Source organism: Orbicella faveolata, unplaced genomic scaffold (genome assembly GCF_042242905.1).
Source record: "Orbicella faveolata isolate gen_17 unplaced genomic scaffold, um_ofav_v1 contig_25, whole genome shotgun sequence".
NCBI classification, from domain to species: Eukaryota; Metazoa; Cnidaria; class Anthozoa; order Scleractinia; family Merulinidae; genus Orbicella; species Orbicella faveolata.
The window spans coordinates 11,276,969-11,303,496 of NW_028301553.1; the positions used below are offsets into that span (position 1 = coordinate 11,276,969).

The window sequence follows — 26,528 nt, forward strand, 5'->3', positions numbered from 1 at the left end:
TTTGCTATTTATTCTTAACTATCAGTTGCGTTGTTAGCTTGTCATTTTCTGTGGGTGTGTCGTCCCGTAAGCTAAAAGGGAAAATGTGAGTCCACTTACATTTCCTAATACAGAAAACCCTTGCCTTGGCTCGGTAGCGTGTTCGGTTTTTAATTTCCTTTCCTTTCGGCACGTTGGGAAATAGCGACTGTAGACGTCTCTAAAGGGATTATCATCTAGCACATTTTATCCAGGACTCCAGATCAGAGGCACCTAACACTACTTATCAATTTGCAAAGATCACGAACGGGACCTTTTAATTTAATTCGCAGAAAAAAAAAAAAAAAGATTTTTGTCTCATTATCTGGCACTGGTTTGAAGGTTAAAATTAAAGATGGTCTGTAGCCTTTTTTAACAAAATAATATCAAATAAAACATCGCTTTGTTTCAGTTTGAGCTGTTCAGGGGGGCATCTAAACATTCTTATTTCTTTAAACCTGTTAACGCCCGTTTGACGAAAAGAGGGCTGACTGCAAGAGCAGATTTGAGCTTCTCTGCGAAGGGATGAGTATTAGCTATGTCTTGGTGGTGAAATAAGGAGCAAATCTGTCGAGATAGCGATCTACAGTTTTGTCGCGAACTAGAACAGCCCCACGAACAACTTGTGGATAAATCTGTGTGATAAATCTGTGTGATATCAATGCCAAAACAAACAGCATTCATCCCATCCCGTTTGCGGAGAGTTTTTATTTGCTTGCGTTCCATAAACAGTCCCATTGAAGCTGTGAAATCTGGTTTGTGTGCGTAGTATTTGTGTCAAGAAACTTGACGTTCGTTTTCTAGTTCGTTTGTCGGAAACTTGAACGATTTCCGAACTTTTGAGCTTCTGTTTGTTGTGAGTTGTGGAATTGTGATTGTCACGGACGCTTTCTGTCACAATTGTTCCTGTGAGTGTTCATTTATTATTGATGTTACGAATAAAGATGATAAGATAAAGATTACATAAGGCATGGACTGGGCGTTTGGCATAGACTGGGCGGTGTATTGAATTCTCTGTCAGAGAGGTACTCAGTAAAGTTGATTTATTTTCCTTCGCGACAGAGTACACAAGTAAAATTAGTCGTGCGCGGTCGCGCGTGCTCGACAATTTTGCAAGTGGAATGAGTTATTCTTGACGTTGATCGATGAAAGACGCTCAAAGTTGCACAACGCATAGCTCTGTAAACTTCCGTTCCTGTGGCTTAAGATCGGAAGTGTGCTGCCTCGTGGGTAGGGATCGTCGCCTTTTCGAGGCTTTCCAGTCACGACTGGGGCAAACTGCCTCTCGCCAGCGCGGCTCTCGAGGAATTTGTTCGGCAAATATTGGGCAACACACGCAAATCGATAAGTTCACAAAGCTGTTTTGTCATTTCCTCAGAGACACTTTATTAACAATTTCCTGTTTATCTCGTGTTGTTTTGGCTGTTTACTTTTGGGTTCGACGTTGGGAAAAAGGAAAGAGAGGTTTAAAAATTTCTCACTATCGCTTCCTAAATCAATCGGCAACGCCCTGGAGTGTTTGTCAATGAGTTGCGCGCCCCAATAGAAAATGACTTCATCGCTTGAGGTGCAATGGTCGACAAGAGACAGGCATGTCACGCCACTTAATAGTTCGGAACAGCGGTTAATAAATGCCATGTGCTTTTCTGGCAGCAATCCAATTGTTTCACTGTCTAGTCCAGGTCAAGGCTATGAAGCAATTTCACTCGCGGATGATTGAGTTCAACGTAATCCACACCCCCAGCGGATGTTGGAAATCGGTGGAGGGTTTCACTTCGAAATCGCTCCAAATCTCGCGCATTCCTTCATATGGAGTTGTCTCTCCACAGAGTTTTCTGAGCTCGCAGCAGTTCGCGAAAGGGATGAATTTGAATGACAATTGATCAATTAAATAAACCGTTTTAAGTGTTTTCTCTCGCCATAGAACCAACAATGCCATTGGCCCAAAAGTGTGAATGTATCATGCCTATTGTTTTCCACCAATCAGCGCTTGTTTGTAGGAGATCGTTATCCACCCAGCGCGTGCTGTGATTGGTTGAGTGCGCCTTTCTTGACACATTAGCTTGTTTTGATCGCGAGACACGTGTGTACGGTTCTTCCGCGAAGGGTGACTGACGCATAAACGCTTGGCTATTGTTATGAACAGAATTTTGGCGCGTAGAAATTGACTGGTACCAACTATATATACCACAAGACAGGCTAAGAGGAAGTTTGTAATCGCTTGCGCGAAGGCCGAGTTCTTGGTCCCGGAAAGTGAAAATTCGTATGGAAGACTGTAGATTTGGCAGGAATGTTTTGAAGTGGAAAAGTTGTATACTAGCTACACTTACACGTGGTTTCATCTCCATTAAGAAATATGGAGAGTTCACGACAAGATGAACACAACTCGCGCACACCATGGATTTGGTCTTGTGGAAAATGTGGTCTTACTGCAACGAACTTACTGCTGTGCTTTTCATTTTTGTTAAATATTGTATTGGTTGTACTCTTTTCGGTTGTATTTATTCAACTGGAGAACGTTAAAACGCGCTTAGAGAAACTTGAATCGCCTTCCATTGCGAGCGAGGGACCAAGTAAACTGCCTCTGCGAGGGAACTCCAGTAGGCTTACACCGATTCCCGTTCTCACCACAAACGCTACAGCTCCACCGAACTTAATTAAGGTACGTGTGTTTTCTCGTTGTTAAATTGATCGTAATATCTTTGGGAAGCAAAAGCAAGCGAGCAATGGATGATATCAGAAATTTTACGCGGAGGGTTTTCCATTGATTGGGTTACATCTCAGCGACACTATTCATGTTTGCCGTGTAATCTGAGAGATGCTCACTTGAAAAATTATTTTTCCGTCCCAAACAGAGCATTCCTATACACGTTTCGCGGAGAAGTACTTCACAACTGGATCCTACCAGACCCTCGACAACACATACTAAACCACATAATAAAGTGGACAGAGCGACTCGGGAATATGTCAAGAAACAGATCAAACGGGAGCTTTTAGGTCGTGGGAGAGGGGCCGCACTTTGTTCGTCAATCTGTTCAGGTATGAAAGTTACATCATTTCTTTCGCGGAACGACAGCGATCGTGGTGGAACCATGAAATGCATGCTTCGTAAATCGAGTTCCGTTTCTGCGACAGATCTGCTTTACGAAGCGTAAAAACCACGCTTTTATTTTAAGCATCTAGACTGTGACATGGGCACGAATGAACGAATGGCTCAGAACCAAGATTTTACGACGTGCGTAGTTAAGCTTTTCATTCATTCCTATGCGTACATAAAGATACGATAGTATTTCGACAAGGTTATTTATAATTGTGCACGCCGCTTCGAAAGTGAAATAGTAATAAGGTGAAGTTTGTAAGTGATATTCCATGAATTGGCTTTTCGCTGTTTGAATTAAGCTCGTGGTTATTAGAAGGTCTTCGAGTTGGGTTTTCGAAGACATAATCGATGTATGTTGCATAAAAAAGATTCTACTCCACACTCCAGTCTTTATTTACTTATTAAAATCGCTTCATTGGCGAACTACTGGAGTAGAACGTGTATTGTGCTGTGCCTCGAGTGTACATTGTGAATATTGACCGCGAAACGCCAGTTCTTTTATGATGGTCCCCCATTCATCGCTTGGTTAGTTATAGCTCGTGATCATGTATGCCTGTGTGTGTTTTCTGCACGTGAACAAGAAAAGGAAAACTTGGCCACTTCGCTTACAGATTGATTCATGTGTTAGGTCTGGATCAAAACGAGATATTTTTTTACCTTTCTCATTTTATCAGACGTTAATTTTTGCCCCATTGTGAAGAGTACCACAGATCGGCTTTTCGAATTTGCGATTTTCTGAATCGTTTCCAAGCACGGAAATTTTACAATCGATAGGCCTCATTACGATCTCATAGGTTCTTGTCGCTTCCTTTTGCAAACTTCGTGGCCATAGGAAACCAATTTAATTGACAGCTATTGAAATTACGCGTATTCATGATTTCCTGCAAGGAGTGTTTAGTATATTGTTTCATACATGCGGTTTAGTTCGCGTTTTTCGCCAAATAGGTTTAATAGTAAGGTTTAAACCACGCTGAATTCTATATTCCTAATCCTGTTTTATTATGGTGTGCACACCCATTCTCCACCTACACTTGACACCCTTCTCTCCATTGTGTCTTTTGCCAGTTTTATAAACTGACAGGTGTTGCTTTGTTAGCATACATTTTCAATAATTTCATTATCTCCAAATCACTCCATTAAGATTCATTCAAGATAATCACTCTAATTGCAAGCTGAAAAACAAAATGCATGCATTGTAAACTGGGCCAGTCATTCAATGTGGATTGTCGGGAATAGGAAATTCAAAATGTACACAGGCATATGTGCATTTGAGAAGGTGTGGGATAACTTTAAAGCTCAAGCCTGTGTTTTACCAATCGGTTGTTTATATTGAAGACCGTTGTATAGGCATATCACTATGTGTATGTGCTAGTTGTAACATAGTTACAGTGCATTACGAAGCGATCCTTTTTTCATTTAAACACTTGATGTTATTTAGACAAGATAGGAAATGAGCAATAGTTAACTTTAATACTCAAGCCTGTGTTTTACCAGGCAGTTGTTTATATTGAAGATTGCTGTATATTTATATCACAATTTGTATGTGCTAGTCCTAACATAGTTATAGATTGAGAAATGATCCATTTTATTTGAACACCTGATGTTATTTAGACGAGATAAAAGAACTTGCAATTTCTGCAGCTAGTTTTTCAAAAAAAAATATTGCATGACCTGGCAGTCCTCTACTCTGAGATGTTTTCTTTTGCAAACATAGTGTTGTTTTCTTAAGTCGTAATACATTTACCTTCTAATACACCAGACAAGGACAGATTAAATTAAACACAACATTAACAGGCAAGGCATTGAAAGGCAATGGTGTGACTTCCACCATGCTTGAGAGAAAGTTGATAAGGAAAATAAGAAGGCAATGTTGTAATGGCTGTTTATTTGTTTTGTTTTTGTTTTGGTTTGGTTTTTCTGTAGCCTGCTTGATACAATGTATATCAAATATTTTAGGTCACAGATTGTTGTATGCCCTTTATGGTACATTGCAGTGGCAGATCCAGACCTTAAGCTAAGGGGTGAGGGGTCTTTTTTGCCTGCCATGCTGCCTTTTCTTCCTTCCACTGCATTGTTACAGAAGCGTTTCTTGTTAATAGTATTTGCTCACGTGAGTATCTGATTACTTTTGTTAAAAAGTTAGGGTAGTCGTGTTTCTCACCAGTAATAATTTATGTTAAATCAGGTTGTTGTATATAGAGAGTAGATTGAAATGCGATCAGCAAATATGAAGGACTGACAATAACATATTCTCAAAAAAAGATTAAAAAAATGTTTTCACAAATTAATTTGGGATAAGAATAGAAAATTAGCATTTAAAATAACCCTAGTCTTTGAATGCCATGTTATTAATTCCACTAATATTTGTCAGAAAGAGTAGTTCTTAATAGAAAAAGGCTAGTTTTTTTTTTAATTTTAAGCCAAGATTTCATTGCATAGTACAGTTGTTTGAATCTTTGATTCATGGTGCAGCTCTCACTCCATCAACTAGCAGTTTCAAGACATCTATCTACCACAAGAAGTATTTGTAATTATTTGGAGAGCTAGAAGCTTTGATGTTAAGAAATGATATTTTCCTAACTTTATAATTCAAACCTTTGTGATTTATATGCCTCTCATATGGCCCACCCAAAATATGCACTTAATTGTCATAACTTTTATCCATACACTTAGAAGCGGTTGCTAGGAACAAAGCAAAATTCAAGTTATGGCTAAGAAGAGAGAACAGGTGTTGCGAACAACAAAGCAAACCACAAAATGAAAAGGCATTTGCAAATGTTGAATTGTATCTGGGGATGCAGAAAACTAGCAAAAACATGCCCTTAAAACAAACAGTTATGTCCCAGTTGTTCAAAGGATGGATAATGGTATCCACTGGAAAATTGCTATACAGCAGATTGTAAAATAAACCATGCTATCTGCTAGTTAGTGATTTATCCAGTGGACAGTGTTATCCACCTTTCAAACAACCTGGGCCAGGGAGATAAATTTAAAGGTTAACAACTAAACTCTTAAACAAAGGGTGGAATTATGTCAAACATTAAGCAGAATGATGATTATCTGGCTAAAAATACTTATGTGACAAACAGTGAAGAATGTGATTGTGAAAAATAAATTATTATTATTATTATTTATAGATAATAGTTTAATAAGGAAAAAATTGCCGATTCACTACACAGAAGTATGGGTACCCAGCTTTGATTTACAGAGAAGGTAAACCTGATAAGGAAGTCGAAACATTAAACCCTAAAGTTATTACAAGTTGGTTTTTGTTGTAAAAGAAGACAGAGCATCCAAAAATGAACAATTTTAACTATGGAAATAATTTATATTTTGCATTTGATTCTTATTCTAGCAGAAAAACAAAATTAAGTGGTAAGCTGAAACAGATTTTGATCATCCATGAATAACTCAGTGCTTTCAATAAAACCTGGCACCCACCCACCTCTTTGATTCTCAAACAAAAACAAGGCTGTAAATGTGTAGATTTAATCAGCTTTGAATTTCTTTCCTCGTGTTGTGAGCAAATAAATGTCCATGTTGTATGTTTGGCCACCTATGCAAGAATTAAATTTCCAATCAACATAAATTATTTTAAATGAATCAGTTAATGGACACGAAAAGTTTCTCGAATTGTTATCAATCAGTTCCTAGAAGAAGTGACAGTAGTTCCTAATAACATTAATTTTTAGTGCTATGTCACATATCTCAAAGTACCATGATAACCATCCTCATGTTGGTTTACTGCGTGAAGTATTATATTTACAGATTTTGTGTAAGAAGATATGGGAATTTTCTGCCTGGTTTTCCAGACCTTGAAAGCAAAGAACAAATAATCGTGTCTTAAAAAAAGTCTGGAATTTTGTACATGTTGCAACCAGCTCTCATTTGTTAAGTAAAATCAACAGTCTACCAATGCCTGTCCACATGTGGATACGGAACTCAGTAAAATTTGCACTTGTACCTATTCAGCAAGGAATGGTGTCTGCCAAAAGGAGAAGTGACTGTTTAATATAATAACATGAGTTAAAAGTATTCAGTGGAACAAACTGTATTCACCCAGGGGTGTGTCACTTTGGCCCTCAACTTCAAAAGAAGCTGGGAGTAGAGATAGCTAATCAGAAATTTCAACTCTACTTCTCTCTTAGGGAGACACTACTCTAAAGCAGACATATGAAGCTGCTGCCAATCTTTCTTTGATCTTACCATGATAAATATTATAGCCTTTCAAATAAATGGTGGTCATGTCTCTTACTATAGGAAACAGCCTTCTAAAGCAGTTACTCTGCTGAGGAATTCTCTCTGAGACAGCCATACAGGTGTCTGAACTAATAAACTCCCCTTAGGAGATACAGATTTCTTGTTGTTTCCATCTCTTTCATGGCCATATTTACGTTTACATTTGATTCTTGCAAAATCACTCAGTGACGACTTGACTTTGACTTTTAACCAGAATCCCCAGGGGGTGATGGACTGGAAATTCTTCTACACCATGTCACTCAGTCATGTGCAACCACTGCTGTTGCATTCTATGATGAAGAACCCAAGGTTGTCCTTTCATTCTTTGCAGTTCTGCCGGGTGTCATGAGTGCAAGATTAAATAAACGAAATTTGAACACAATAATAAATAGAGAACAAAACAAAATACTGGGGACAAAACTAATTAGCCACCGCCCCAGAATAGACACCGCTCCAAGAGGGTATCTTTAAAGTGCACACCAGAGGCAAAAAAACCCTCTTGTTGGAGACCTCTCTCAAGGGGAATCTCTGTCTCTCTAAGGTGGATAGCCCTTTGAAGGAGAGTTAAGTCAATTCCAAGTGCGGCAATGTAAAGAGACATCCTTTAGGCATCAGATGAGCTGATTGAAAAAGTAGTTGATTTTGTCGCAAACTGTCTACTTGATCTACAATGATTGTGTATCCATTGTAAGGATAACTTTACGGGTTTTTTGTGTTGGTGTTTTATTTGGTATGCAGTCTTGTGGTCAGGCTATTCTCAGAGATCATTATTTAGTCTTGCACAGATTGACACTTCAGTGACTTTTTTTTTTTTGGCGAGAAGTAATCATTGATAGCTTCTTTTGTTTTCATATCACCAGCAGCTTGTCTAAACCTTCCTGAGACCATGGTCTCGTTCAAATAAAGAGTAGACATGTCAAAGAAGCTAAACACGAATCATACAACTGTTAAGCTGCTTCTCTTATTTCTTCTTGTTTACGTTGTGTTCATTCACATGCATCAAGTTACCAAGATCAAGTGTCAAGCCACAGAAATAAGCTCTGAGCTTCTTCTGTAAACACTGAAATCAGTTAAGCTGCTAACGTTAGGTAGTATTAAATCAAAATGTATTTAAGGAATGTTAGTAAAGCTAAACCACTTTTAAATTTTACACCATGGGAACTAATTATGCAATAGGTATTTTTCTTGTTGTCATCTTGAAATAAAATTTATTAAAGCTTGCATGTCACACAAAATGAAATATTACTCTTTATAGGTTGTCTTAGTCTCCTTTACGCTGCCAAAAAAATATATTGTCTGTTTTGGACTGACGGCAAAATGATCTATTTGTAATTTACTTAATATTACATTTTTCATTTGTGAAAATTTGTCCACATTGAGGTGGAGTTGTTTCTGACCAAATGTCCCCCAATTCTCTTTGCCATGAAAACTGATTCACTCTTCTGTGTTGTTTAGATTTCAAATTAGGCAGTGTATGTTTTTTTTTTTCTTTTCCTGGGTTTAATAACTTTGGTGACGTTCAACATCTGGAAATGTTTCAGACGGTTGGCTTCTGCTGTCATGAGGGTTAAATTTAGTACATAATTTAGTCACGTCCAAGAGAAAGCAATTGATCAATTTAAAGAGACTGGACTTGTTGAAGTGCTAAATATCTTTAACAACTGTTGTTTGGTTACGCTCTTGCTGAAAACTTCACCTTTTATTTGATTTTGAAAACAAGGAGAGTTTGTTTGCTAAAAGTTCAGATTGATTTAAATCTAATTAAGTGGCTGTTTTTTATTGTCTTAAAATATGGTTTGGAGGGAAGTGTGATCTGTAATAAGGGGACTTTTAAAGGTAGGAGGGCGATTGCTGTTTTTTGTCAGTAGTTGGGTAATCCTGTTTAAGATGTCTGGATCAAATTTCAATGCTAGTCTGAAGAGCTAATTTAGAAGTTTTGATTAGTGTGAAATTGAATTAAATTGTCATCGCCATGAGAAGAAGAATATGTTGATCACCTCAGGCAACTATAGAGTAAGTCATGTTAGAATTTTCCTATATTTTGGGAAGAGAAACTGCCAGTAATGTTAAATCCAGTTGGCAAAATTTTGTATCTGTGCTAAAAATACTTGAGCTTCAGGTCAAGAGACACCAAATTTTTGACGACTTCTTTCATCAACTCAAACTATCATCTACACATGGTTACCATTCCCTATACACTAGTCACAAACTGATGCTTTATTATGCGTTTACTTGTTGCAAAGAGTTATTTATAGGAAGTAATTGTGTGATGTGATGTTTAGATTAAACTTAAATTAGGGTTAATAGACTGTAAAAGTTAAGTAAAACACAGAGGAGAGGAAACAAATAACCAGCTATTAATCATCCAAAAATCCCAGTGTCAGTTACATGACATACTGAAAGACGTGTAGCCTTCAAATTTTTTCTCTCTAAAATTAGGAGCAATTGTTATGGCTTTCATTTCATTAACGCTGAAATCATTTCATGTTTAAGTAGAAAAGTAAACATTGGGAAATCAGTTGGTAAAAGTAGGTTTTGGTCAAATTATTTGTGTGATGATATCACCATTGAAAGCTACAAATTAAGGAGTGTGAATTGATTTTTTTATTTTTTAATGATTGTGTTATGGCATCAAGAATATTCTTGTATGAATGTTTTCCCCCCTTTAATGTGGACATTGGAATTACTAGGAATATTATGTAAATCTTGCTTGTTAGTTGTGGGACATACATTTCTGCTCAAAACCACTGATCCACTTACATTAATGGCAATATCTCAGAGGGTTTTTTGTTGTTGTTTTTGGGAGGGGTTTTAAAATTCTAAGAGTACGAAGCTTGACTGACATTGAGACATATTGTGCAGTTAGGTTTTCTCACTTCAAGGCTTTTGAACACATTTTCATGCACACTATATTTTTTAAACTTCCTTTTTTATACTTTGTGGATTAATTACCTGTTTTTGCTGGTCAGGATTAAAAGCCGCTGTATGGGAAAGTGAGCCCGCACTCCTACTCATACAAAGAATGACAGAAATTGAGCCCTTAAATAATGCGTTTATCCTAAAGGGTTTTGTTGGCTTTTTCTGATGATTAATGGGCTAATATTTATATGTGTGGGAGTTTGTATTAAAAACACATCCTAATACCGGTATATACAAGTTATACCAGACTACCACGCAATGTAGTAGTTCATAAAGATAAAAATTAAAAACTATGGTAAAAGAAGTATTACGGTGGGTAAGTGTTGAACATGTGTATACACGTGTGCTAGATCTAAGGATAAAAGTAAGGTGGAGCTTTTATTACCACAACAATTTTTGTCTGAGATGTGTGGGATATTTTTGGACATCAGTCAATTACTTGTAATCTGGCATTTCACGGCAGTTGTTGTTCTTTCAGAGTGTTTCCTAAATAGAAATTTATTTTATCTAATTTGTAAAAAAAGGTGTCTGACATGGTCGAACAAGCGAAAGTGTAGGCTTTTATATGGATGTCATTAATATACATATTAACTTTTACTTCGCTTGTCCATAAAAATGTCAAAAGGTGGTCTTAAACTGGTATAAGTTTATCTCTTTTCACTGGAATATTTGTGGTGCATTCCTAATTTCAGTACAGTTAGTGGAAGGCGCAGCCATATTAAAGCTCCACTGTTTTTGGTTAAACACATAGCTAATAGAAATGCTTGGCTGTGGGTATTTATCATTTTCTGGAGCTGTATGTCTATGAGAATAAGGAATAGCTTTCGCATGCAGACTTATACCACATTAATTATATCTTTTCTTCTATTATTAATAATAATAAGTCTTTTGCATTCCTGGCATTTTGGCATCTTTAAGAATTCTATTTTTGCCATTAACTTTCCAATTAAACAGGATATGTTTTTTTTGTGTGAGTCTTCAAACCCATGACATATGTTGCAATGTTGATTGGCAGGCAGCTAACAGGAACTTGTAAGTTTGCTCGTAATGAGCAAGTTTTAGTTTGCTTGCAGAAAGAGTGCTAGGCTTATCTTTCTCCAAGATGCGGTCTTCACTATTCACAAACATGGGTTTTTGCCCTTACATGTAATCAAAGTAATACCACATTGATATCATAGAAGGAGAATTTAGTGGCCCTCTGGTAAACTGTTAATCAGCAGATATAGATCTTGAGGAGGTCATCTGGTTACATACAGTGCACATTAAGGTTTCCTTGAAATGATATTTCAAGTCCCACAAAGCCTAACTGCCAAAGATTAGAACAAAGCCATTGAATGAGGAGTATTGTTGCAGATCTGTTGCATAGATATTTGCACTTTGGTGGAGTTTAAAGATTAACTCAACCCTTTTTTATTTTATTTTATTTTCTTTTTCAGGGTTGAAGGGAGAACAAGGTGAGTTGAGTTAATTCTTATTGCATCTTCCATTGATCTTAGTTAAGAGTGAGAGTCCCTTTGAAAGGAAGTTTGGCACTTGCCAATTCCTCTCTCGGGTACTGCTTTCAATTTGCAGGAAGAGCTAGGTGGGATGTGTGGCTGCTAAGTAATGTTATCATACATGTATGTGGTTTTCCAAAAAATAGACTGAAAAGTTTGTGTTCATTGTTTGCAATGTGGTTTCCAGTCATTGTTTTCTCTTGATCGTAGACTGGAAATGAGAGAATTGGTACAGTACTTTCAAACAGTTTGTACCAACTGGGATGAAAAGATTACCTCAAAACCCAACTCTAACAAATGCCCAGAAAGTTATTATACTATTTGCTTTCCAGCCAAAGTTAATAATGTGACCTTACACTGGTAAATGTACACAAGCCCTTATCCGTTAAATGGATTAAACCGTGTATCATCCGTTTGCTATCTGTTTGTAATCTGTTTTCAAAACACCTCATGAAAACCATTTCAAGCATCAGGCAAAGCGTTTTAACATTACGATCAAACCATTTGAACGGCTTTCACAACCGCTCATTAATTGTTTGCATCCATTAATACCGAAAGAGGTATTCGTCAAGAAAATCTAAGCACCATTAAAACAGCAAAAGCAATCCGTTGAAAAATCCAAGCATCCATTTAAATGGCAAAAGCAATCCTTTAACTAAATCTTTGCATCCGTTTTAATAGGAAGCGCTATCACGTATCCGTTTAGAAAGTCTTGAAACTGTTATAAAAACGTTTTAAAGAGCATTTTAAGCTTACTGTTAAAACAACCAGAGACAAAGATAACCAGAAGCTGCTGAGCTTGAATTTGAAAAAAGAAAACAGAATGGAAGTTAGACAGCAGAATGGTAAAACAACCTGTCAAACTGACCAGAAAGCCGTGGAATGCATCTCGTTCGTGAATGCTTGATTTGCAATTGTCTTATATCATGTTTTGTTGCAGATTGAGATTTATATCATAGAAGGAGAATTTAGTGATCAACAGATCTAGACTTAAAGAAGGTCATCTGGTTTGACTATTAACACATACACACAGTACACATAAAGGTTTTCCTTGAAATGATATTTCAAGTTCCACAGAGCGTAACTGCCAAAGATTAAAATAAAGCCACTGAATGAGTATTGTTGCAGATCCCCTGCATAGATATTTGCGCTTTGGTGAGTTTAAAGATTAACTCGAGCCCTTTTTTATTTATGTATTTATTTTTTTCAGGGTTGAAGGGTGAACAAGGTGAGTTGAGTTAATTCTTATTGTGTCCTCCGTTGATCTAAGTTAAGAGTGAGAGTCCCTTTGGAAGGAAGTGTGGCACTTTCCAATTCCTCTCTGGGGTACTGCTTTCAATTTGCTGGAAAGAGCTAGGTGGGATGTGTGGCTGCTAAATAATGTTATTACACATGTAAGTGTTTTTCCAAAATCAGCCATTGAAACAATTTGAATGGCAAAATTAAACCAGAACGGAAGACAGGTGGCGGAACAGTATAAAACAACTTGTTGAACCAACCAGAAAGCCATGGTATGCATCTCATTCACAAACACTAGATTTACAACTGTCTCATGTCTGAGTTTTTACAGTTAGCTTGCCTTAATACATATTTTGTTTCCTCTTATCGAAAACAGAAACATTGAAACAAAAACAATGAAACAAAAAACAGTAGTGGTCGAATGAAACAAGAATGGCTGTGTTTGGGTCATGTGAATTCACGTAAAACTATGCGAAGTGCCACTTTGTTTACAGTGTTAGAATTATAATTATTACAACAAACATACTTTTCCGGTAATCAATCCCCTGCATTCTATTTTGTGTTGAATCTTACTGAAGTCATGGACAGTATATTTCTAACTTGAAATGCGTGTCATTTGTTGTCCAAGGACTGACAGTTCAGGCTATGAGCAAACTTCCCCCATCCCGTCCAGGAAAGGTTTTTTACCTGCATCATGTGTGAATCGTGCCTAACAATTTGGAATGTGTTGGCTATTAAACAAGATCGATCGTCTACCGTTTGTAGTATTTTATTGATAGTAAGTCATGTTTCTTCAAACTAATTTGCGACTGGAAGTTACTTTGTTTCCATAAATGGAATTTCGTTGGAAATGTTTCTTGCTTGATACTGCATACCATGATGACTTCAATTAAACAAACATGGACAGAATTGTGTTGTTGTTTTCTCAACAATTTGACAAACAGATAATTTCCAACCGTAAGTAGATACTCACTTGCCAACCATTCAAATGCTTGAAGTCATCCATTTGAAAACATGTGAAAACATGAGATAACTGTTTAAACTCTTCAAGTCATCCCTTCGAAAATTTTTGCCAGCCATTTTAACACTTCAAGTCATCTGTTCGCAAATTCTCACTAACCGTTCGAATGCTTTGCCAAGCCGTTAGCCAAGATTCAAGAACCGTTAAAACGTTTCCAGGAAGTAATAAACGGACAGGAAATGCCTTTAAAAGCATTAAAACATTTCTAGGAAACATTTTAATGCTTTTAAAGGCATTTACTATTCGTTTATTATCTTTTTACTATCCATTTGTTTTTAGCTGTTTGATGGATAGGGGCTAGTGTATGCTTTTCTGTGTAAGGTCACAAATACCCCTGCTGGTGTACTATTAATTTAATGACTAGATTATGAGCGTAAATTTTTCTTTCGCATGATAGCTGACAAGGATGCAACCCAAGTTGACTATCATGCATAGAAATCAAGACCAAATAATCTAATTGTTTTAGTATAAATCTACTAGTTGTTCAGAACTTTATCTGAATCCTCTTCACAGACTCTTTGAAAATCCAACGAAGTAGGTGTCATTTTGTATACAACCGCACACTGTTAGGCTAGTACTCACTATCTTATAAGGTTTTATTATTCCTAGTTTTTATTTTGATTTTTACAGCTAGTTATTTTATTTTATTCATGTTTTAAAATCGTTGTAAAGCACTATTGGATAGTGATAGAAATAGTGCTATATTATTACTGTTGTTATTATTATCTACAACAGAATAGTTAGAGTAGTGTAGCCAATATGAGAAAGGCTTTTATGATAGAGTACTGGTAGATTTATACTGCTTATCAGTGAACTCTGCATTGCAATGCCTGATGAAGGTATTATTCCTTAATACATCTCTGTCAATATGATGTCATGAACTGTTTCAAGTTCAACCAAGCATTTCTGTATGGAAAACTCTGTTGGCATTATCCTGATAAAAACATTCTGATAGACTGTTAACACACAGCATATCTGCTCTTTCAAGAAGGCAAATGATCAGTAAAATGCCACTCTGCCAAACTGCCATTTCAAGCTTAACTTTAAGCTATTTGGAAGTATTGCATTTCCCACTTCATTAGAATCTGCAGTTTGTGGAGTTTAAAGTTAACCCAAACCTTTTCTTTTTTTCAGGTATGACGGGAGAAAGAGGTGAGTTAAGTGCTCCAGTTGTGTCTTTAATTCATTGCTCTGGTAGAGAAATGGCACATGCCATTTTCTGTTCCTGAGTTCTGGGTTGATGAAAATTGTGCAGAACTTCACCTAAGCAGACTAAAATTGTCATGCTGAAAGAACACCCAGTGCTCTGATATAACAGTGATAAAGAATTGCTTATCACTGTTTGTCATCTTTAATATTTCAATCCATTTGTAATGGGTATTGTATCAATGTTTGCTGTTATCATTATATTCAAGCCATTCATACTATTGTTCGTTGTTTTTTGTCATGTTTAGGGAGAAAAGGCGCCACTGGTGATCCTGGTCCGCCAGGTCCTCAAGGTCCCCCTGGCATCAATGGTGAGTGTCATAATATTTTAGTTAATCAGCAACAATTAATAATAATAATTAATTGGTTTCTACAGAGTGTTTGAGCAATGATGGCAAAAGTCACTAAATATTACTAAATAAACCTCATGGCATGGTAATATTTTGAATACAGCTAAGAAGAATGTACTGAGACTGAAGCTCTCAAACTGACCCTGCGAAAAAAAAGTGAACTTGAAGTTATCCATATTTCAATTAAAACATACATTTCGTGTTAGTTGAAACGACAATAACACATGCTTTGAGCATTCTTACAAGGTTTGGCATTAAGTTTCTCGAGAACACTTGAAAATTTAATCACGGGGTCACTTAGAAAAATGAACTAAAAGTAAGATGTTTTCAATAGTATTCCAAAAATTACCATGCTATGAGTAGATTTTTAGTAAATAATTTTTGCAGTTATTGCTCGAACTCCAAGCGGAATCTGCCTTAAAAATAATTAATGATAAATAGTTTTTATTATGTAGTAGTACATGACTGTGTCCTGTCAATTTTAATTTTGGCCAGACATTGATTAGCATTTAATGAATTTACATACACATATAGTCTGACAACTTAATCTATAGCCATACCTGAAGTAATGAGAATGTTTATTAACTGATGCATTATAGGGTGCTTGTCAAAGCAGATATTCTTTTTACATTTTATGGAAATCCTTAGAGGTTATTTAAACAAAACAAACTAAATCCAATGCATATGTTTCGTAATTTTTCACGTTTCAAAGAAAACATTGTTAGTTAAGTTAAGTTTAGTAAATATAATGAGTTTGTCACCAAAGTGCAAGATGGGTAAGTTCAAATAGATGAGCAAATAAAAAGAATCAAAATAGTATGGGATGTGACAGGGGAAAGAAACAGAACTAGTGTGCCAATTGTGATCTAACCCCTTACTACACTCAACATACACTCAACGTATACACTAAAAATTAATACAAGCAAATAAAAATGTGATAAATATGTAAATTATGGTATAAGACCTTACTAGGTTTTAGCCTGGAGGACTATAAGCTCCGCGCTTTGATAAATAAATATTAATTAAGTTGGTCTTAAATGTAAGATCTTCGCATCTAGAAAGTTAGGTCATTTTGGTGCTTGGTTATGATCTGAGATCATATTGTAAAATGTACAGATCACTTCACAGCTGTTACATAAGCCAATGAAATTTATTTTTCCATTTCTAGGAATGCAAGGGCATCAAGGATTACCAGGTATGATTGCAGTAAACATCATGCTTCATTTTGGGGTTACATTGGCAGGAATTACACTTTGTTTCATTGGGATAAAGAAATTGCGACCATTTGTAGTTTGAATCCTGGTGACTTTTCAAAACATGAATTCAACCGTATGTGATTAATCATTTCCAATCACCATGGCAACTAAAATGGTTGTTTGGAGCACAAGGTCATGAAGTAGCATTGGTGGCGGTAGCAGTATCACCCAATTGTATTAGCAGTAGCGGTAGCGGTAGCAGTAGTAGTAGCACCAATGGCAGCAGCAACTTAGTTTCAAGAGGCTCCCATACCACTGTTTAAAACTAATAAGAAAGTGGCCCTCTATCCTAAAAATCAGTATTAGTATTCATTGTGTGCAGAGATTGTCAACTTAATATGAATGTGACTTCATGATAAGATCAGATAAAGCTAGTACTTTTTGTTGGGATAGCAATGATATATGAACTTACATTGTTACATCAACTTTGCCCTCAGGTAATCCTGGTCAGAAAGGAGAGCCAGGAGATAAAGGCGATACAGGCGTGGGACTGCAGGGAGAAACAGGTATCGTACTGTGTATAACCTCATTGATGTCATTAAAAATGTTCAAGCCATGCTCTGATGTTAATCCACACATTTGATTGGCTAGCTGTGCCCGCATTTACTTGTTAAGAATGAGAATATTGGCTTTCGATTTCTTTGAAGTGATAGTTGATGCAGCCAAGACAACTGTCACTTCAGTGGAATGGAGAGTGAAAAATGTTATTATTTTGGTAGAATTCTAACAAAATGTCATTGAAATAACAATTTCCAATCGTTCCTCAACATATTAAGTAGCGTTAAATCTCACGCTCTAGGGAAATCACCCACGGAATAATCTGTGAATTAATACTCTTCCTCATACCAAATGTTAACTTTTCTCCTCTGATTCTACTTAGTGAATATGTATTGTACATAGAAATGTTATGTTTATCCTGCATTACACAACTCATTGTCTTTCTTTGTAGGTCCCCCTGGGCCTCCAGGGAAAAGAGGTCCAGAAGGTAAAAAAGGAGACCCGGGAATACCGGGAAAGAAGGGTGAACAAGGACCTCCTGGGGAAAAAGGCGATACAGGCTCGCTAGAAGTAAGTGCTTTATTATTGCCAGTTACTTTTTGCATTTGGATGCAGCAATTTGCTAGTATTAATTGTAATTACAATATTTAGAGAGAAGCCAAATCAGCTGACTTTTAATAACTACCCTCACCTCTGCCTTCAATTCTCCTATACATCGTGGACCAATTTGCCATATATTAAATTGATAAATAAATAGATTTTATTTTCCTCATTTCTCTATACAGTTCTGGTATTGAGTTAAAGACTTATGACTGAGTTTATGACTTATTAGAATTTTGCCATGTTAATCTAAATATTCAAATGAAATGTAAAAGTAATTTGAAACAGTCTAAAGGAAGGTTACATTTTGACAACAAATTGCTGAAGCTACATGTAGCAATTAAATCATCTTGCAGGGGTGAGCAACCTTCAGTGACATTTATACTTTATAAATCTAACATGGTGATTTGCGTGGGAATGTTTGTTGGATAAACATGTGTGTGTTCTGAAGTTTGTGGAGAAAACTTACTGGGGATGTTTTTTTTTTTTTTCACAGTCATCACAGAGGCCATCTGCACACCTCACAGGGCATACACGGAACACCCAAAACTCTCCAAGATCAGGTAGATAAAAACTTTCTTCAATGTCTTTTATTTCAAGCATCATAACCATGATATCCACAAGCAGTAAGATCTCAGGATGATCTGAAATGAATTTAACACTGTCACAGGGCAGGAAAAAAAAAATTGAGATCTAGTTGCCTGGTCAGCAAGTTCATTTTAGTTTATTTAATTGTCCCCACTAAAATATTACTTGCCCAATGGGTGTTTTTCTTCACCATCTTGAATCTACCACATGCTTTGTTAGTAGTGCATCTGCTGTGTGCAAGATCCAATATGGCAGCCAATTATGGCAACTGGAGAGCAAACACAAGCAAAGCATGCTTGGATTTTAAATTTATCTATGCTTTCAACTCAGTGTTTTGCTCATCTTGCAGTCTTACTTTTTTAAATTGTTTTTGATTGGAAATTATCACTAATAAGACTACTTGACCACCAGACCACCAAACTTCCATTTTCACTTCCCCAAGAGCAAAATTTACTTGCCCTGGACAATCAGACCTGGGTTTTTTCCTGCCCTGTGTCAGTCATAGTTTAAGTTCCAGACTGGAGGAAAAGTGTTTCTGTTATCTGGCAAAACTCTGGAAGTAGACTACGTATATAAGAGTCCATTGATTCCAACTTAGGAAAGTGTATTATCTATGCTCTTGTTGTACACTACTAACAAAATAGAACAATCAATGTTTACAAAGATTAATGCTGATGTAGTGGACTGTTTGAGAACTCAAAAGCCACTGATGAACACTCTGCAAGGTTTTTTACCTGATTATTTGGATTTGGCCATGTTGTAAAATAGCTGTCATATAGTGGGCCTTTTCAACGATACTGTGGCCATTTTGAATTCTGTTATTTCAAATAACTATTTTCAATGTTCCAGATAAGTGAGGACTCTCAGGTCAAAAACCCGACAAGGTCAGCTACATGACAAATTAATAGAAAATTTATAATGATTTGGTGGGAGCAGTGGGAATTGACCCATTCAAATTCCTTATTGATACCCTGCCCTAAAAACTTATCTGTTACCCTGTATTATGGGATCCTTAGGGGCAAACAGGTACTAATTTGGATCCCATAATAGCTATTGGAAACAATAGTCTTCAAAATGGTCACCGTATCGCCGAAAAGGTCCATTATGTCCTTTTCAAAAATAAACTAGAGATCATCATGATGAATCAAGACATGCAAAACATGTAAATGCCTATGTTGCCACTGTGCAATCATAACCTGAATAGATGGATTTGGCCAACAGGTGTAATCCTTGTTGCCACCCAATTCAGATCAAATGATGATTCATTTGGGAGATTACAACTGTGCAATAAATATTTGTCACATGCAACTGATTGCATGAGAGTATGTACAAACAGGACAATAGTAACCTCCCAGATGAATCACCACATGATCTTAATTGGATGGCAACAGGGGTGTAAACACGTCAGCTGATTCCATCAATTTTTGAACCAAAATTACAATAAGACTGCCACCAGTGTAAAAGGACTGTATTATTTTGCACTAACTCTAACTCGGAGCAGTGGGCCTCTGCCAAAGTGTTTTACACTTTGGTTTCTGTGCTCTCTTTTTGACAGGCTTCTTAACTGGCTGGAATGCCTCACTGCTCCGAGGGGGGATGTTATATGGACATGGACAACTCACTGTCCCTACACCAGGAGTGTATTTTGTGTACAGTCAGCTTTACTATACAGCACCCTCGGGAAAGAGCTTGAATTATTATGTTTGTGTAAACAGGGTAGTGAAAGTAATGAGTGTCCAGTCTGGGAGACACTCTTTGAATACTATGTCGCACAGTTTCCTAGTGTTGTTGAATGCACTGGATGTGATTACTGTTAAGCTTGGAGATGACAGTAGCAGAGCTTTTCTTGTAGAGAATGCAAGTTTTTTTGGAGCATTCTTGGTTTAAATAATGCATTGGGTGAAGGCAACTATATATTAAAATTATTAATAGCTTATTAAGGGTTAAATTGGGTTAAAGAATGAATTAATGAATACAACTAACATTTTCAAAGTATAGCTTATTTTGTCACTACAAAGTAGTCTAAAAGAATTATATATTAATTTATAGTGTTCAAAGTTTGGGCATGTGCTAGTTTAGAGGCAAGATAAAATATAACTTATATCATAATATTATGTAAATAATTAATGTACATAGTTCACAGGATGCAGTTTGTTAATGAATGATTGTATTGGCATGTTCATTTGTTGTGATTAAGTTTCTGATGACAGTGGCATGGCCCCCAAGCAGTGTTTTGATGTTTATGACACACTGACCCTTTGGTCCTCAAAAAATAAATATCATTGCTCTTTTGCATAACTTGAACAAATTTACACAAGCAGCTGGTCACTCCATAGCCTAGAATTCATAAAACTTGTTTGTTCCAGGAATTCTCAGGCACTGGGAAGACAACCTGGGATTTGCGCACTCAACAGGTGGCATGCAATATGAGAATGGAGAACTCATCATCCCACGTGCTGGAAGATACTATGTCTACAGCCAATTGTACTTTCAAGTAGAAGATGACAGAGCTCATTTGATTCACTTTGTACATCTAAATAGAACTGGTGATCAGCAGGTTATCATGCGATCTGTGACATCAAGATGTCGCGCCAAGAAATCAAAGACGTACCTCTATAGCAGCTATCAAGGTGCTGTTTTTGAGCTGCGCAATGGTGACCACATCCTAGTGGGAGTGTCAGAAGATAACACCCAGTCAATATCAACGGGTGAGTCGGCAAGCTTCTTCGGAGCCTTCTTGGTAAATTAGTTTTACAAAAGTAGGAATAATAATTATATCATGTAGCAATCAATAAATTATGCACCGTTCACATTCACTGTGGAGTAAACTGTCCAAAGTCCAGAGGTGTGGAAGTAATAAGCTGCAGTGAGTAAATAGATGTCTTTGTGCACACAATTTTTCTTCAGAGCAAGGGATGGCTAAGGTGTGACCCAGAAATGTACACACTGGTCAATTGCGCAGCTATTTAGGGAAATTCATATAGATTTGCAGAGGCACTACTTTGATCTATGAGGATCTCATAATCTGTATGAAATTTAAACCTCAATTCACAGACGTTCCTTGAGTATAGGAAGAACATGCAGCTCAAGTAGTGTCTGTTACCCCTGGCTTCATTGAGCTGCACTCCCACTAGCACCCTGCACTAATATACTAACCAACAAGCACATTACCAACCATTTTGGGTTGTAAGTAAACCATAATATATCCAAACTGGAAGTAATATCTGGGTTAAACTGGTAAACAGTTGTTATGTATATTTTAAACGTGGTCCACTGCATCAGTAACGTTTCAGTTTAGCTTTGTGGTTGCAGAATTTCTTTAGGTCCAAAAATTAATTAAATGTGCTCTGAATCCAGTTTGTTTTCTTCTTATGTTATGTTTGGGCACTTAACCGTGGACTGTTCGTATTACTTTTAGTTGCCTTGAATCTATTTACAGAGTCAAACAAGGTGTTCTTTTTATGGGAACTCTGTACTGTTGTAATGCAATTTTCCAACATTGATGGGCAGTTTGGTATGCAGCTACCTTCAAATTTGAATTCAAATATCCTCAACAAAGTAGCTCCATTTGACTTTTGACAAGTTTTCTTTCCAATAGCAATACCTCTGTGTCAAAGAAGGAGAAAGCAGTTGTGCAATAGTTGATGTTTTATTAAGAGATTGAGAGAGAAAAAAGAGCAGGTTAAATTGAAATTGCCAAAGTGAAAATCATGGTTAAAAAGTTCAAATTTGTTCCCAAAGTTGTAGCTGTAGTTTGAAGAGCAGTTAACAGTTGGGTGATTTGAACAATCAAATCCTAATTATATTGAATTGTCAATCAATATTCAAACCTTACTCAGCAGCATTGAGAGTTCTGTCAAAAAGACATCTCATTTGACTGTAAAATTTCCCAGACCTTAAGCAGACGTGTTTATACAGTAGTGTTCTCTTGAATCCATATGCAAGTATTTGAGACTTCATAATCATATTTGCAATGAAAAAATCACTGCATTGGCATTTTGCAGTAGATGCTGTAATTTAGAGCATCGCCAACTTTAAGACAGTGGCAGGCATTACTAGGAACCAATCGCATCTCTTCAGAAGAAAGGCAAAATTGTATCTGCCTTGTGTAGTTATGGGACCTGCGGAACAAGCCGTAACATTATGATACTATCCGTTTGTGATCAAACAATTGTGATTTGCAGTCACTGTGGAGTCCAGTGAGTAGATTCTTGCAGTGGTTGTTTCAAACTCATTGCTAATCTGTCAGTAACAATTGTAATTTGTTTGAGGAACCAGAGACTAAATAGTGGAACTTTACTTGATGCAGTGTTGATCAGTGTTAATTTTGCCACTTTTGTGACACCATTGTTGCCTCTATCAAGGGGTAGATGTGTTGATTATCAAGTAATCTTAATTTTATTAACCCTCATTAACAGGCTAACATTCACCGCACAAAGTAGACATTGATCATTAAGCTTTGCATGCTTGTCAAACAGGCTAATTACTGCATAATTTTGAAATTAAAGGTAGGTTTAATAGCTTGGAATCATGCTGCAAACAGTAAACAACTCTGAATGACCACCTCTACATATAGTTAGAATCCAAATGGTTATTTTTTTGAGGTTATCAAGTCTTCCTGTTTATACCGTTTAAGCAGTCTCAGAATCACATATCAGAAGTAAAAATTATGACAAAAAAATGTGACGTTTTATATTTATTTTTTGACCAAATACAAAACTGATAGACTGACTTGAGTCGCCAAAACTAACATTTGATTATGTATCCAAAGAAGACTCTGCCTTGACTATTCTCCGGAATCAAAGTCTTAAGATGCAATTCCATGTGTACCTCGCATTACAAGTGGACAATTTTAAAATGTAGAAATCTAAGGATACCACAAACTGGTGAATAAATAAGTGTTGCCATGTGATGTCTAACATACAGTTTGTATAAGTAATCAGATGATTCCGAGTGCAATTTGGAAACTAGCTCAAGTAAATACTGTTAAGATTAACAATCATTGCACAAGTCCATGGGGCAAGTGCAATTTGTAGTCTGTAAAACATTTATGAGAGCTTATTCATTTCAAATTACATAAAGATATCATTTCATTACTCGTTAATAATATACATGCAATTTTATTTCAACTTTCTGCAGTATCACATTTTTTCATGTATATCATTAACCAGCAAATTGCACAAATTTCAATTGTATGTATCGACGTTAATTTGTGCTTTTCCCCTTCTTATGCAAAACAATTGTCAGTTCATTAAGACTATTTTATTTGCTGTGTGTATGATTAACGTCCTCCATTTAACTCTACTGACTATATTACCTTCTTGTGGTTATTTTATTTTTGTGTTGTAATTTATTTGCTGTAAAATTGCTTGCTAGCTAGCTAGTTATATCATTTAGTATGACCTCAAAACATACCGCGACACAATCGAGAATATTATTGGTCAGTCACACTAGAAAATAGACCATTACTTAGTTAATCGCATTTTGTGTGGATTCTTGTAACAGAGCACAATCACAGCCAAATAACCATACTGAAAGTACAATGAAAAAACAGTTCTTTCTCATAAAATTGGACAAGTTGGGATTAAGAGCATACTTAGTTTATTAGCAAAGGGTACCATACTCAACTTACGTTCAATAATTTTTATTATAATCTATTTTTGGCCTAGATGTGGCAAGCCAGTTGATATTTTTAGAAAGTTTGAAAAAATGCTGGTGTATTGCCAACGTGTTTCTTATTGAAAAATTTTTTTTGTATCATTTATACTTTCATAACGACTGCATTCTGTGAAACATGCATTAGGGAACTTCTAGTTATGCCGCTTTGTTTGGTGAGTAGCTACTAATCTTAAAACATGGTAAAGGGCTCCGTTAGTCATGATAATTGTAGTGTAAAATTTTTAAATTAAGGAAAGCCTCAATATTTCCAAATGAGATATTAGAGTACTCGCAACTAACTGCTGCAGCTTACAGAGTGCCGAGGCATCATTGAGGGTATTCTTTTTAGTTAAACCCAATGGGTGTTAAAATTACAAGTAATTATAACCAGATTTAACATAGGAATTATCTATGTATGGCAGAGTCCGTTTAGAACGTAAACATATCAGCTTGCTGTAGCGTAGGAGAATTCAGTGGTTTTAATGATTCCATCTGCTGTTAATATGCGTAACAGAGGTTTTCCGTGGAGATTGATCAGAAGTAGTTTTAAGAGTTGTGTCAGGAGGCTATTCAGTATATATGAACGTGTAGATAGTAATTTTCCTTGCATCTTATTACGGATCCTGAACGTGACACCAAATTTCTAGTAGCCCCTCTCTCCCTCTCTCTTTTCCACCAGCTCCTAACCTTTGATCAAGGTAGAGATAAACATTGGAGGTGTAAAACCGGGAGATGAGATCAGAGGGTGTTTTTTTTTTTACCTTCCAACTCAAATACGTTTTCCGATTGGAGGAGAACGTGTCACGTGTCATGGGTCAAAACTCACTATCTCACTAGGGCGAAAAAACTTGATCTTGAACTTTCGATTCGTACGTGGTCAAGTCGTGCACCTTGAAACCTTGCGTCAAGCAAGTAATTTTTTCGCAGTTTGTGCTATTTTTGAGTTGGGAGGTATAACAAAACACTAAATGACTGGCCTTGACCCTCAGTGTTCCCCTCGGCTTCCCCTCAGGGAACATTTAGGATCTCAGGGAAATAAAAGTCACTGTTTCCCTACGGGCCAGTCTTTAGAAGATAGAGGGACAGTTTCGTGTCACTGTTTACGTGAAAGGGGGCTGTCGTTCTCCCTCCATGTAGACAACTGGTATTATATCTAGTAATCTGTTCCGAGATTAATTTGAAGTAGGGCACCTGGGTGGTGTTTATCCATACATATCCACTCAGATCTCAGCAATGTTTTTATACAATTTTCAACAGTTAAATGCATTAGACCCATTGGGATGTAATCAGATTTGTCTAGTCATTTTTTTTAAAATATACATTCCTTTGTAAATTATTTACATTTAGAGTGGGAATTTTGTACAATATTTTTGTATCTTCAATGTTGCGCATATTTTTGTACAGTAACTTCATATTTCCAAGATACTGGTTTCTTTGTCTAGAGAGTTGTCTGTGAAGGTAGCTTTGTCTCTAGACAAAGTTATGGCAACTCCATACAAAGCAATATCAGTGGATAGTTCTTGGGAAAAATAAGTGCTTTTAATACTTAAAAGCTTCATATTCTGCTCTGTATTTTTTATGACGAGATATTGTCCCCACAGGCTCAAAAGAAGTTGTTTTTGCTGAACCAAATGAAAGTTATTTTTTTACTACCAATACCACTCCTTACAGTACCAAAATGCAGAATTTATTTTCCAAAATATCGAAAAATGTACAGTAAGACTTCGGTAATGCGCGATAGGATCTACTGTGAATCGACCATATTCGTATGCTCGGTATTAGACTGGAACTAGTGTGCAATAGAGGCTCATGCGGGGGGATATTAAAAAGAGATTAATGTCATTCGCATTTTCCAGCATTAGCCTCAGTTTCAAGCTAGTTCCAGTCCAATACCGAGAATACGACACGAGCGTAGGTTTCATTCCCCTCGCTCAGAGGTTCTTTTGCATTACATTTTTTTGTTATTTACTAGTAGTAAAAACAATTGTGTTTTGTTGAGTTTCCCAAGTCGACTCTCAAGTGTATTTTGCGCCTGTGGTCGTTACTCTTCTCACATCTTCCTTTCTTGATGATTGGAAGCAGGTACAGAGCAGAAGAGCCAGCTTGAACGTGTCTAGTCGGTTTAGAAGGAAAATATTTAGGCTCGGGTAGTCTTGTAATAAAAGCTGGTAATAAAATGTTGTATTTTTATGAGCTGTCGCGTCTTTCATTGGTGGGAAGCCCCATTGGTGGGGAGAGAAATTTGTAAAGAAAGTCGAACCCAACCTAATCTCCCAGCTCCCTTTTATCCAGTCCAAATAGATCAGTGATCCAAGATCACGGTGCATCAAAGGAACCGAT

At 36.6% G+C, this 26,528-nt stretch overlaps 1 protein-coding gene across 2 annotated transcripts; it reads left to right on the forward strand.

Annotated features, from left to right (window-relative positions):
• The first annotated feature begins 2,063 nt into the window (after positions 1-2,063).
• LOC110044066 (uncharacterized) lies at positions 2,064-26,381 on the forward strand. Of its 2 annotated transcripts, XM_089293217.1 has the most exons (11): positions 2,064-2,680; positions 2,874-3,057; positions 11,713-11,730; positions 12,983-13,000; positions 15,167-15,184; positions 15,487-15,549; positions 16,757-16,783; positions 17,282-17,350; positions 17,794-17,912; positions 18,439-18,505; positions 20,897-26,381. In XM_089293217.1, the coding sequence occupies exons 1-11, from the start codon at positions 2,375-2,377 to the stop codon at positions 21,277-21,279; spliced, it is 1,272 nt and encodes a 423-aa protein (XP_089149343.1). In that variant the 5' UTR covers positions 2,064-2,374; the 3' UTR covers positions 21,280-26,381. The 2 variants fall into 2 exon arrangements, with proteins under 2 accessions (XP_089149343.1, XP_089149344.1); XM_089293218.1 differs by lacking the exon at positions 12,983-13,000 and having other exon boundaries at positions 2,065-2,680.
• Positions 26,382-26,528: the final 147 nt, after the last annotated feature.